We start from the raw sequence: 13,369 nt of genomic DNA, 5'->3' as shown, positions 1-13,369 counted from the left end.
ACCTAAGACTTGCCCCATCTCTAACCAAAAGAATGATTGCAGCCCAATATGGTCTCTGTTGTCCAATGGAAGCCTCCTCCATTATTAGTTTTCCTATGGAAGGCTAAGTAATTTCATTTTTGTATTGCCCTGCTCTCCACACTCACACATCCAAACTGTGATTCAGATCTAAGATTGAAAGGGGTTGAGGATTATCCTAAACAGAGGAGTCAGGGATGCAAAAGAGTGTGTAGAGACATATGAGATTAGCTCTTTGTGTCCTTGGGCAAGTTTCATGATCTAGGAGGGCAAGTGTTGGGTGGGGAAGCTTTGCGATGCGGAGAGGCAAATCCATTATGATCCTGACTACTTTGACATCATTGCATTTACGCACACTTCTTTTTCTACAGGCTTCACAGGCTGCCCAAGAGGCAGAAGACAATGCGAGAAAAGCTAAGAACTCTGTTAACAGCTTGCTCACCATCATTAATGACCTTCTGGGACAGTTAGGTATATATCTAATTTACAATTTTCCCCACTCCTAGCAGAATTCTGCTCCTAAACACACATGCCTTGTTCTTCAGAACATTGTTGTATTGCAGAAGCTGGAAAAAAGTAGCAGTTGCATTAGCTTGGCATCTAATGGTCTATTAAATTATTTATTTCTGAATCCGTTTTTTGTGGGTTATCCTCAAAGACTCACTGTGTATGTGCTGTGTTCATTGCTGCTTTGTGTGAGCATTGCAGATGTGACTCTTTCAGTTTTGCAGTGTCTGAGACTGTTGGTCCTTAAGGTACAAAGAAGGCTGGTGTGTGTATGTGAGGAGCTCTCTTTATCCTTGTTCATTTCCTGTGCTCAGATTATATTCCTTTCTGCTTTTGGAGACTTAAATACCCGTTTTGGTTACTGCATCTCCTATGATGGTCCCCCAGCAGAGAAGGAGAGCAGAGAAATGATGAAAAGCCCTCTAGCTCCTGTTTGGATAAATAGGTTAATGGTCTTAATGTTGCTGCTTGGAGGAGTCTAGAACCCTTTTGACAAGCATGCCCTGGCTCCTTCAGGAAAGGAGGAAAGGGAAAGCTCCTGTTCAGAGCCAAAAGGAAGGGTTGAGAGGGAAGGTAGTCCCTTCCACCCTCTTCTCTCTCAGCCACAGTCACCTACAAAGGGGGCCATCAACAGAGTCTCTCCGATAGACATTGAAAGTAAAATGAGAGCATCAGCTGGCTTTAGACGCTACTATAGCCTTCTAAAGGCAACAAGACATCAGTTAATTACAATGGAAAATATTTTCCGTAACACATTAAACCCTCTTCTTCCCCCCACGCTGCCCACCCTGGAGTTTTGTCCTTGTGCCGTGAACAGCCTGTTGGAAGAATGTATATTCACAATAAATGCCTTGCTTTTTTAAAAGTTCCAAGTTCTGCTACATCCAAAGGCTTGAGTTAGGATTTGCTAAATCCCTCCTCTGTTTGCAAAGCCCTAGCCCAGCGACAAGTAGAGAATAATTAACCGTATATTGCACAGTTGTGATTCATTCATAGGGATCATATAACCTTATAAACTATGGAAGTGAAGCTTGTGTTAAGAACCCTCAAGATAGAATTTGACCTTGTATTATTAAATTACATTAAAGACAACATTTAAAAATGTATTGAAAACAAAAAGGGCCATATCCTCAGCTTGTATAAAGCAGCAGAAGACTTGGCCCACAATGTGTGCAATGAGTTAGGATCATTTAAGTCAGCTGTTACCCATGAAGTATAGAGACTGGGTGATGGGTTTATTATTTATTTGTGGTGGGTTCAGGCAAGTGTGGTGTTTGCATCCAAATACAGAGGAACCCACTTAATCTGAAACTCGACCTTGTGAAGTGCAATGGTAGTTTTGCTTTGTTTCATGGTATTGGAAGTGCCAGTAGCAATTCCAATTGGTATTAATGCGCTGTGAAAACAATTATTTCACCATAAGACGGTTCCACTGTATTAATCCATAATTTGCCCTCTACTGGGTAAGAGCTTGAGAGCAGGCAACAGCCTCATGAAGTGTTAGTGGAATTCACTGTGTGCACTGCTGGTTTTCTAGGGCAACTGGACCCAGTGGACTTGAACAAACTGAATGAGATCGAGGGTACCTTGAACACAGCCAAAGATCAGATGAAAGATAGTGACCTGGACCGGAAAGTGACCGAATTGGAGGATGCAGCCAGGCGGCAGGACGAAGCCATACAGGCCTACAACAGGGACATTGAGGATATCCTGAAAGACATTAACAACCTGGAAGATATCAAGAAGACCTTGCCGTCTGGCTGTTTCAACACCCCGTCCATCGAGAAACCCTAAGGGTGTGCTGGGGGTGGGGGGCATTCCCCCAGTGACTGGTGGAGCAATTGTTTGGCTATGGAGTGCCTTAACACACAGAGTACCTTCTTCGAATCCCCAGCTCTCCGCTGCTCACAGTTGCTGTCTTTTTTCCAAATCAGGAAAAGTTGCAAAGTTTTAAAGAGAAGCAAATTAAATATCCATTTTGGGGCATCAAAAGGTTTTTTTTTATAAATTTTCTCTTCCTCAACACTCCACCTTTGCCCCTCTCTCATACACACTTCCCTTTGATTTGCACAACGATGTGAAATGTTTTGGACTACTCTTACTGCGGTGCAGAAATGACCATGTGAGCCGGTGTACAGTGGGGCAAACTAGCTCTCGTTTTTCTCCTTTTCCCCCTAACACGTTAAAACCTCCTCAGTCCCAGAGTTCGCTGTTTCTATGAAGGAAAGGGTTGGCTATCAAAGTATTATTACAATGGCCAGTATAGCTGCACTCATAAAGAACACTAATCCCCTTCCCCAAATGTTAACCATTTTTTAAAAAATCTACGTAAATTAGTGGCCAATCAAAAATTTTTTGTACCCATCTACCAAATGGTTTAGCATCTTTCTAGAGTGCAGTATATCCATCTACTGAGAAAGATATACAGCCTCTAAGAAGAGCTTGAGGGAGGAAAAGGAGAGGAATGGGGTGATAGGTCTCAACAACATTACTGTTGACCTATCAACTAGAAGTTTTGTCTCATATCTGTGAACAGCTGCCTAACCCAATTCTCCAAGTAGGGAATCTTGCAAGTGATCAGCTCTGATCTCCTCAGTAATAGTCACTAGGAGTCTTCCTAGTGAAAACTTCCAGAGTTAGAGAGAGAGAGAGACAGATTTTTTTAAAGCCACTAAGATCTTTTTGAAGAAGAAAGCCGAGAGCTCTTACCAGTTAGTCTGTCTGAATATGAAGTTGGTGCCTTCAGGTAGAAAATGGGTGTCTAAGATAGAGATGTAAGGGTCTATCTCTCCATCCCTATTTTCCTGCTGATCTCCCAGTCTTCCTAAAATGTTGCAGCACAGACTGTTCAGGCCCAGCTCTGATGGCAGATATCCAGCACACGCAGTATTTCACACAGCTGCCACTGCTGCCTCTTTAGAATTTCTGTCCAACTCAATGTCACCTGCTCCCACCTAGTTAAACTACCTTGTAGGGTGGGGGGAGGGGTTGCCTTTAACTCCTCCCCCTTGAGTTTTCTCATTAGATCAGTCTGACACCCCCTGCCTTTGAGATCCATATATATCTATTCTTAAACACTATGCAACTTTGTACGTTTGCGTAGCGGGGAAGAAATTATTATCTGACACACACTGGTGCTATTAATTATTTCAAATTGATATTTTTGAGTGAATGTGGGTTTTTTGTTTTGTGTCTGTTTGTTTTATCATGATTATAGAGTGAGGAAGTCTATCTTTTTGTGTGTGTGTGTGTGTAAATATACTCGGTCCTATTTCCAGAATGGCACAGTCTGTTCTCCTCTACTTGCTTCCTCTTAACCATCACTACACATGCACCATATATCTCTTCCGTTTATTATTCCTTTGGGGTCAGGCATTTCCCCTGGCCAGGCTCCTGCTTTCTTCCCTCCTTTGTGTTTGCAATATCTCTATTCTGTGGTATTAACAATAACCCGCTTGCCTGTATGTGCAGCCCAATGATGGGGCACCCAGCCTCTCTTCCAGAGCCAGCCCCAGCCCCCTGAAGAACTCTGAAGTGTGTAGCTAATAAGAAACTGATTACCATCTTTGTTTCTGACTAATGAAAGTGAGATGCTGATTTTGGATGGTTATGGCTTTGCTCCTGGGAGTTGTAGCACTATATTATAGGCCCAGTAGAGGTCTAAATGCTGAATCTGTAGCCTTCCTACATGTGCGAGAAATGAGAGCTCAGTTTGGGGCTCTGTACAGCATCAGGGACAGTGCTAGTGGGCAGGGGAGAGTGGTTCCAGCCAGCCCTCATGTCTCCTGTGTCTTTCTAAGAGCTTGTTACAATTTACCAAAAACTGACTTGGAATTCCCCTGCCTGTGAATGCTCCTAATCCCACCAGTGGAGGAGAGCTGCCTTCGCCCGTCACACTTCTGGAACTTTCACATATCAGTATTTCCTGGCTGACTGCTCTGGTCCTGTGGCTGCCTCCTAACCATGTCACCTCTCTGCCAAGGCTGTGGAAAGAGCAGATACAAAGAGGCAACACCATGCCCTGGCTGACCTCAGGTGTAAGGTTTCTTGCTTTTCACTTTTTCTTAAGCTGTTTTTAACAGATTTTTATTTAAAAAAAAAAAGATCTTTATAAGCAATCTCTTAATACACTACTGCCTTACAGCCCCATTATCTCATTGTATAGGTCCAGTTATTTCTTTGCATAATGTGATGACAAGAAGGCTGCTGGTAGAATGCTGGTTGTCACAGGGAACACAAAGTTCCCTCATTTTATTCTTGCCTGTGGCCTCCTCCATATGTGCCTTCACTTCAGCTTTTGCCTTAATCTGTGGTCTTGCTGTCTGGGGCGGTGAACAAAATGCAACACTTTCAGTTTTTTTAATGTATAAAACAGTATTTCTTATTTATAATAAAGTCTGAATATTTGTAACCCCTTATACCGTGAGTTTCTTTGAGTGTTCCTTTATTTGGGGGAAGCGGATGATGACTTGGCATGTAAGGTTTGCCTCTTGAAGGCCAATGAATTCAATATGTGGGTTGGAATACAGATCCCCCTTTTCTACTGGGATTGTTTTGGTTTATCTGCTTTGAGAGGACCTCACCTAAATCTTCTCTTGGGATTTGTAACGGTGAAGAGATCTCATCTCATGATGAGAACCATGAGAGGAGGAGTCTGACTTTGCTCTTGTGGGAATTGATAGATGGATGCTAACTTTCTCTGAACTTTAGGAGGCAATACATATATGCACTGTGTACCTTCTGCTGTCCCTGCTTTGTTTGATGTAGGCGGTAGATCCCTGCCCGGGACTATTTTTTTAATCCTGCTCCCGTCCCACCCAGCAATACCTTCTCCCACTCACACTTGCTCTTGCATTTTTATCCCGCTCCCACCTACAAAATCCTTAGATTCCGCTAGAGAGAGATTATCCCCTGCTACCAAAAAAAAAAAAAAAAAAAAAAAGAGGGGGGGGGGGAGAAAAAAAGGTCAGTTAATATATATACAGAAAACATCAGAGTTACAAACACAAGAGTTATGAACTGACATCTCATTTGGAACCAGAACTATGCAATCAGGCAGCTGCAGAAACAAAAAAAAATCAAATACAGTACTGTACTGTGTTAAACATAAACTACTAAAAAGAAGGGAAAGCAGCATTTTTCTTCTGCGTAGTAAAGTTTCATAGCTGCATTAAGTCAATGTTCAGTTGTAAACCTTTGAAAGAACCACCATAACGTTTTGTTCAGAGTTGCAAACATTTCAGAGGTACGAACAACCTCCATTCCCGAGTATTCTTAACTCGGAGGTTCTGCTGTAAAATGGAATTCAGACACAATTTTTATCACTAAAAGAATAAAACAAATCTTTCTAAAACCATGTAAAAAATACTTTAACTCCTGTTACAATAGACATCAAATCTCTTTCTATCCCCTACTTAAATTTAAGTATTAAAACCTTTATTTTTAAAAAACAAACAAACTTGCTTTACATTGCTGAATTTCTATTTCTAACAAACTGATGAGAGATTGTGTTTTCCCACAAATTACCAGTGTGGTTTTTTTGCCCACCCAATCTGGCCTGCAACAAAATACATTTGACTCATTCCTGCAATTATGGCAGTGGGTCCTGCAGGACCTGTGGGATCCCAGTCCCGCTGCAGGGCTCTAGTACTAGTAGGTGGTATCAACACAGTTACTTCTGAACTGACTCCACCATCTTCCTGCTAGAGAGGGCGAGTGCTCCCATCTCAATGTTCCTTTTTAATGTCTTGCTTTATTTTCTCTTCTCTCATCCTTACTCATTTCAAGGATCTTTTACGAAGTTGAAAACATGCCAATGTGGTTTACTGCCCTCACGGGTCAGAGACGAGGGCTTTCTTGTTAGAGGTACATCCTTCTTCAAGACAAGTCTGTGCCAGCAACAAAAATCCTGTCCTGGCCACTGTCCAAACAAAGCATACAAGTTTAAAAAAACAAAAACCCAAAGTGAGTTGCAAATTGTGGTGGTTAGTTCTCTCACTGGGCACTTGAAGGAGTTTTAGTTCTTTTCGCTAAAAATAAAATCCGTTACATGCTGCAGTTTACCTTGTCACTGAAGGGTAAATGTATATGGTGTGGCCAGCTGGACAAGTGGGGGTGCTCATCACCCATGGAAGAATTGAAGGGTAAGCAGTATGTTTCTCTGCACACTGTGAAGGTAAGGTCTGTTCTACCTTGATTAGAAAGGCTGAAGAGGAGAAGTGACTCTGAGCTGAAAGAACACCACCCTCTTCTGGGTTAAAGGGAATTTAGCTTCTGTGTTTAAAATTAGGTTTTATGGAATAGGAAACCCCAATGATTCTGACATTCCCTGGGCTGTTCCGAGGGACCTCCACCATGATCTGCAGTGGTGAGAAGGAAACTTCTGCTCCAATCTCCCCAGCTTCCATTCATAAATTTCATAGACTCTAAAGCCATAAGGGAGGGACCATTATGATCATTCAGTCTGTCTACAGCCCACAGAATTTTACCCAGTAATCTCCGCATCAAGTCTATAATTTCTGGTTGCACTGGAGTGTATCTTTCAGAAAGCCATTCCATGACAAAGAATCCACCACACACATTGGTAAGCTGTTCCGATGGTTAATTACCCTCTCCATTTAAAAGTTTATTTCCAGTTTGAATTTCTCTAGCTTCAACTTCCAGATCTTGGATTTTACTAATGCCTTACATTAATTCCTAGGCCTGGCCCTGATTGGGTGCTAGTATCACACCTTGAAATCCTAATGTCACCTGCTCCCATCTGGTTAAGTTCCCTTGTAGAGTAGGGGGAGGAGGTGCCTTTCGTTCCACCCTTTATTCGCCCTCTGAGAAGGTAGCAGCCTCTGGAGTTTTCTCATTGGATCAGTCTACTCGGTCCCATTTCCAGAGTGGTACAGTTTGTTCTCCTTTACTTGCTTTCTCTGAACCTTGACGACTCATGCACCATTTATTATTCCTTTGGGGTCCGGTATCTCCTTTGCCTGGATTCCTGCTCTCTTTCCTCCCCTGTGTTTGCAGCATCTATATTCTGTGGTATTGACAATAACCCACTTGTCTGTGTACTAAGCTGAGTGACGGGGCGACCTGCCTCTTCCAGCAGCACCAAAGGACTCTGAAGTGTGCCGCTCCCAAGGAATTAGCTACCTTCTCTGTCTGTGAATTCTAGTGTTGCGGCACGTTTTCAGACTAACGCCAGTGCTAATCGGTGTTGTTGTCATTGAAATCACAGATTGCCCCCTATCTGCATGCTTCTCCTCTGCCCTCACCCCTGCCACCCTCTCTTAGCATGTCAGTAGGAATTTTTAGATTCTCTCACCTGCTCCTCTCTGCAATCTAAAGCTGTTTAAATTCCTTTGCTAGCTGCCTGCCTCTCAATAATTCCTGTTTTATCTGTGAAAAAGCAGGGCTGTTTTCCTGGGTGGCATGTCAGTTCCCAAAACTTAGTGGGCGTGACAAGACATACAGCTGAACCTTTGGGTGAATGTCCCGGACAGGTTTCACTGTGGTATCGTTCCTTTTGATTAATGTCCATTTTGTATTGCTGTCCACATCTGATTTGGTAGCAGGCTGCTCTTTACTGAGCCTGTTTAACTAAGACGGTGTCTACTAAGCTTCCTCCTCAGTGGACGAAATTATCCCCCCTTCTGCTTATTTGTGTAATAACATGGAGGTGCACTTTACAATTGGTAAAATGATAGCGATCCCTGCCCCAAATAACTTACAATGGAAGGCATGAACAATTGCAATATGGCTAATAGGTGAAGAGCACTGTGAGGACAGGATAAAGTCGCCTTGCTCTGTCACTGTATCCTGGTCTGCAATGGGTAAATATAATAGTTCAACAGCATTTTCTTTAGGTGTTGGCAAGGTGGGGGTTCTTCCAGGACTGTCTCAAGACTGACTGACTGCATCAGGATATGCCTGGACTGGAATAATCATGAGGATTCTCCACAGTTCCCTCAAGTGCATCCCAGCCTTGTTACCAGTCGCTGCCTTCCGGTCGCCAGATTGTTCTACCTGGGTTTAAACTGTCTGCTTCACGGTGTCAATGAGCTTGAGTATGTGATGGTTCTGAGACCAATATGACAACCTGAAGGAGGTAATTGCACAATGTTCTCTGTCTTGTGAGGATGTTCCCTCTTGTAAAATCAAACAGCCAGTCTGTTTCTATTGGCAGTCCCTGCCCAAAGCCCTTGCTAGTGCAGTATCTCACTGCTACAGGTGGGTGGTATCTCCTGGTCAGGACTGGAGTGGTCCATAGGTGGAGTGCTGGGAGGAAAACTAAGCATGAAGGAGGCTGGAGGCTGTTCCTTCCAGCTCAAGTTTGGGATTTCTTTGGGAGGCACTTGACGTAGTGCATAAGATAAACTGCAAGTAAGTAAGCCCATGAAGGAAGCAGCTGCCTGTTATACTGAAATGGAATCTGTGGATAGTGAGAAGCTCCAACCCATCCATAAAGGACTTAATGCAGGAAACAGATCCCCAGGACAGGATGGCACTGAACTGAGATCTAATTGCAGGCAAGGAATTCCAGCAACTCCGCCAGGGCTGGTAAAGGCGGAAGGAGACTTAGCGTTGCTTGTATTTCTGTGACTCTGGTCAGCATTGCATGAGCTGTGTCTTGTGGGAAGTGGAGTGCGGCTGATGCTGCTGACTCCAGGGAAATGCTATTTGTTTGCTCCCTGCACTAACTGGCACGTCACAATCTCCCACCTCAGATTTTTTTCTGGTTCCTCTTTGTTTAACTTTTTGCCTGCTGGAACCAGGCAGGTTTGCCTGCTGAAGCCTGTGGACCATGCGTGTCCTTCACACAGCCCTTCCTAGGAGCCCTATAACCATGCTCAGGAGTTTGGATTGGTGGGAAGGGGCGAGGGCATGGCTGAGACAGAGCTCACACTGTGGTTTCTTTCACAGCTGTGGCTGCTAGAGGCTCATGCTGTGGTTGTCTTCAGCTGACACTGCTAGTGCATTTGCTATCCTTGCCAGGCACTGCTGTGAGAACATTGTGGGAGACAACCAGCACTGGCCAGGGCATTAGGTGATTGAGGGAGTTGTAACCTCTGATTCTCTGAACAGTACAGAGCTGGATTTGATAAGTGACGCTGGCTGGTATTTGTGCATCTTCCCAAGCATTCATAGCACTTCACAGGCAAATAACACCTGTGCCTTCCCTGAGGAGGATTATCAGCAATAGTGAAGGCACATGCAGCACAGTAAAGAGGGCTAGAAAGGTCACCTTTGTGCTTTCCAATCCCCCAGCTGATTGTGCAGTGGGCTGGTCTCCCATTGTAACTAAAGGCTGCTGTGGTACACCACTGCCAACAGCCCCGAGGTGGCAACACAGCTGCGAGGGATCAGCACGGGGTAGCCACATTACCTGTGTTGGCAGAATGGCGTGGGAGTTGTGTAGGAGGATCCCACTACAATGAGGTGACCTTCCTGCAGCTCCAGCAGCGTGGTGCCAAGTGGCTGCAGTGCAAGTATCTGGGCTAACAGGGCAGAGAGAAAGGAGGAGAACGAGGGATCTGGCAGTAAGATCATGGGGTTGCGCTGGGGTTGCTTTATTAGAGTGCTCGGTGGTTCTGCTTCACTTTTTGCTGCGGGTACTGTTGCGTGGTGGTGTTAGTACAGTCTCTGTCTCCATTTCGTGTGTGTATGACTGAGGAGTTCAATGAGAAAGGGGCAGGAGTGCCCCTTTCCGCCCAGGAGAATGGAGGGGCTGAGGGAGAGCAGAGGGGAGGAACATGGGGACTAGGACAGGTGGCCTGGCTGTGTTGAATTGGCAGCAGTGAACCAAATGGCAATAAGTTAATGGCAATGGCCAAAGTAGATGGTGTTTGGGGTCCTTGCAGCTGAGGTAAAAACAGCTGATTGACTCAGGCAAAGATGTCTGGCAGGGGAGAGGGCTTTCTGAGGGAGCTCTGGATTCTGAAGGGCTGCTTCTGCAAGAGTGCAGGGGGACCATTAGGACCCAGTGCCGTGGGGTGTTTCCTCAGTGGAGGTCTTATGTGGACGGAAAGGGATGCTGGGAGGCCTGGCTCTGCTCCTTTATCCCACTGGCTGGAGTGAAGATTACTTTCTGGGTGGGGGCCTTAGGGGCAGCCCTCTTGTGGCTACAGATGGTGAAAGTGCCCTGCCTGGAGGAGGCAGGGTGGTGGCGGGGGCCTTGAGCAGCTTTGTAGCTCAGGCCAGGATTGGGCTGGGAGCTGATTGGCCATGGCTATACAATGCCCAGGTGGGACACGTTCATGAATTCCGAGGAACAGCTGTGGCAGGCGTAAGCAGGGTATGTTCAATCAGTAACATGTTCCAGATAAGATTCCCTAAGCCTAAGCTGATAGACAGTGGCTCTAGGAGTTACAGGGAAATGTCAGGAATGGTTTATGAGAACTTGCTTGGTGGCCTGCAGGCACCTGGCAGCAGAGTTGCTACAGGATTGTGAAGCAGAGAGAAGAATGCAGTAAATGCAGAAGAAAGGAAATAGATTCCTTCCTTATCTCACTTACCTCTGTGTGTGTTTTGTGACAGACAGGCAGGGCGTAGGCTAGGCAAGGCCAGACATGACTGTATTTCCTTGCGCTGCTGACACCTCAGCTGCAGTCTAGCCAGGCAGGCCTGCCTGGCTTGCTCACTGGAGCTGCATGGAAGGGCACGGTTCCTGAGTGATCCGCCACAGCCCAGAGGGGGTGGAATTCGACTTGAACCTCAGCTGGAAGAAAGGTGTCCCTAGGGCTGTTAATCTGAGTAGGGATGCAGTCATGGTCTTGATAATTCTGGAGAACATTCCTCTGAGACCTGCTTTTACCACAACCTGGCCGCCGCCTCCCTGTCCTGTAACTCTCCGGGCATTTTTAAAGCTGGTGACAGGCTGGGTCTTGCTCACTGGATCGTTGCTTTCCATTAAGAATGAGGGCAGGGCAGCCTGGACTTTGCAGTCACTGAAATTAACCAGCACTAATGGGTTCAGGAACAAACAGGAAATGCCAGGAATCTGCCTGATACCTTGCAAATGTTCCTGGCAGAATCCCATTTTGGCAAGGGTCCAGATTTTATTCTGGGGACTGTTTTGTCCCATGAAAGCCGTGAGGCAGCCTGGCCTAGTGCACTAAGCACAGGTTTGGGAGCCCGGGAACTTCTGCATTTTAACCACAGCTCTGCCACTGACTTGTTTTCTGTGGCTGTGGGCAAGACACTTAACCTCTCCAACCCAATTTCCCCATCTGTAAAATGGGGATGAAGATATTGTGATACATCCTGGGAATACCCAGCGTTGGGAGGCACCCTGCTATCACCTACCCCTACTGTGCTACTGTGAGGAAGCCTTGTCTTTGCCTCCTGGGGGTCAGCTCCCCAACTCTGACCTGCCCCAGGCAACACAAGCACCCCCTTTGCAGGCCCACTGTCGCTTTACACTTAACACCTGGCATGCTCCAGCCCCTGAGCCCCTCCCAGAAAAGTCCAGCCCCTGCTCCACTGGCCACCTGCAGCATTCGCAGACTTGCTGTGCCCAAAGGAACAGTATGCCCCAGCTTACCAGTTACACTTAAATCACTGCTTTGCTTAACACACAGCACTTATGTATGTTTGTTTATTTAGCAAAGTCTAGTGATAGCAAGCAGAAGTACTGGAAACAGATGGTTGCATATAAAATAAAATTTACATACATTCTAGAACCTAGACTGAACATAAGAAAGGCCGTACCGGGTCAGACCAAAGGTCCATCTAGCCCAGTATCCTGCCTACCGACAGTGGCCAATGCCAGGTGCCCCAGAGGGTGTGAACCTAACAGGCAATGATCAAGTGATCTCTCTCCTGCCATCCATCTCCACAGAGGCTAGGGACACCATTCCTTACCCGTCCTGGCTAATAACCATTAATGGACTTAACCACCATGAATTTATCCAGTTCTCTTTTATCTGACTTATCTAGATACTTTCATGTCTTCAACCAATGCGCACCCAGAGTCCTTCCAATGTTCTGCAGCCAGGCTTGGCCATGATCTTCTGTTCCTAAGCCCCTTCACACAGTAAGCTTGCCCCCTGGGTGGAAGATGCTGTGTGTTGCTTTGCATTACCTGATGTACCAGACTAATCCTTTGGTATTAGGCACAAGCAGGATGACCCCCTGCTGATTGTTTTGTTCCTTAGGTTCTCTCCCCTGTAGATTTTGACAAGCTTTTAATTAGTTTCAGAGTAGCAGCCGTGTTAGTCTGTATCCGCAAAAAGAACAGGAGTACTTGTGGCACCTTAGAGACTAACAAATTTTGCCACAAGTACTCCTGTTCTTCTTTTAATTAGTGTGGTTGCTGGTGAGTATTTGCTTTAGGTTGGAGGGTTGTCTGTAAGCGAGGACAGGTCTGTCTCCCAAGATCTGTGAGAGTAAAGGATCATCTTTCAGGATAGGTTGTAGATCTCTGATGATGCGCTGGAGAGGTTTTAGTTGGGGGCTGAAGGTGACAGCTAGTGGTGTTCTGTTATTTTCTTTGTTGGGCCTGTCTTGTAGGAGGTGACTTCTGGGTACTCGTCTGGCTCTGTCAATCTGTTTTTTCACTTCAGCAGGTGGGTATTATAGTTTTAAGAATGCTTGATAGAGATCTTGTAGGTGCTTGTCTCTATCCGAGGGATTGGAGCAAATGCGGTTATATCTTAGAGCTTGGCTGTAGACAATGGATCGTGTGGTGTGTCTTGGATGGAAGCTGGAGGCATGTAGGTAAGTGTAGCGGTCAGTAGGTTTCCGGTATAGGGTGGTATTTATGTGACCATCGCTTATTAGCACAGTAGTGTCCAGGAAATGGACCGCTTGTGTGGATTGATCTAGGCTGAGGTTGATGGTGGGATGGAAATTA

The 13,369-nt window shown here is 45.6% G+C and overlaps 1 protein-coding gene across 1 annotated transcript in view; it reads left to right on the top strand.

The window, feature by feature from the left end:
* LAMC1 (laminin subunit gamma 1) overlaps positions 1-4,943 on the top strand; it is a 131,183-nt gene extending 126,240 nt beyond the window's left edge. The window contains exons 27-28 of the mRNA XM_005290743.5: positions 390-489; positions 2,063-4,943. Coding sequence (XP_005290800.1) covers positions 390-489; positions 2,063-2,319 — 357 coding nt within the window. The 3' untranslated portion in view covers positions 2,320-4,943. The remainder of the gene's footprint in view (positions 1-389; positions 490-2,062) is intronic.
* The last annotated feature ends 8,426 nt before the right edge of the window (positions 4,944-13,369 follow it).

Source organism: Chrysemys picta, chromosome 8 (assembly GCF_011386835.1).
Source record: "Chrysemys picta bellii isolate R12L10 chromosome 8, ASM1138683v2, whole genome shotgun sequence".
Lineage (NCBI taxonomy): Eukaryota > Metazoa > Chordata > Testudines > Emydidae > Chrysemys > Chrysemys picta.
Note: the sequence above shows the minus strand (reverse complement) of the source record. Positions and strands in the feature narration are given on the sequence as shown.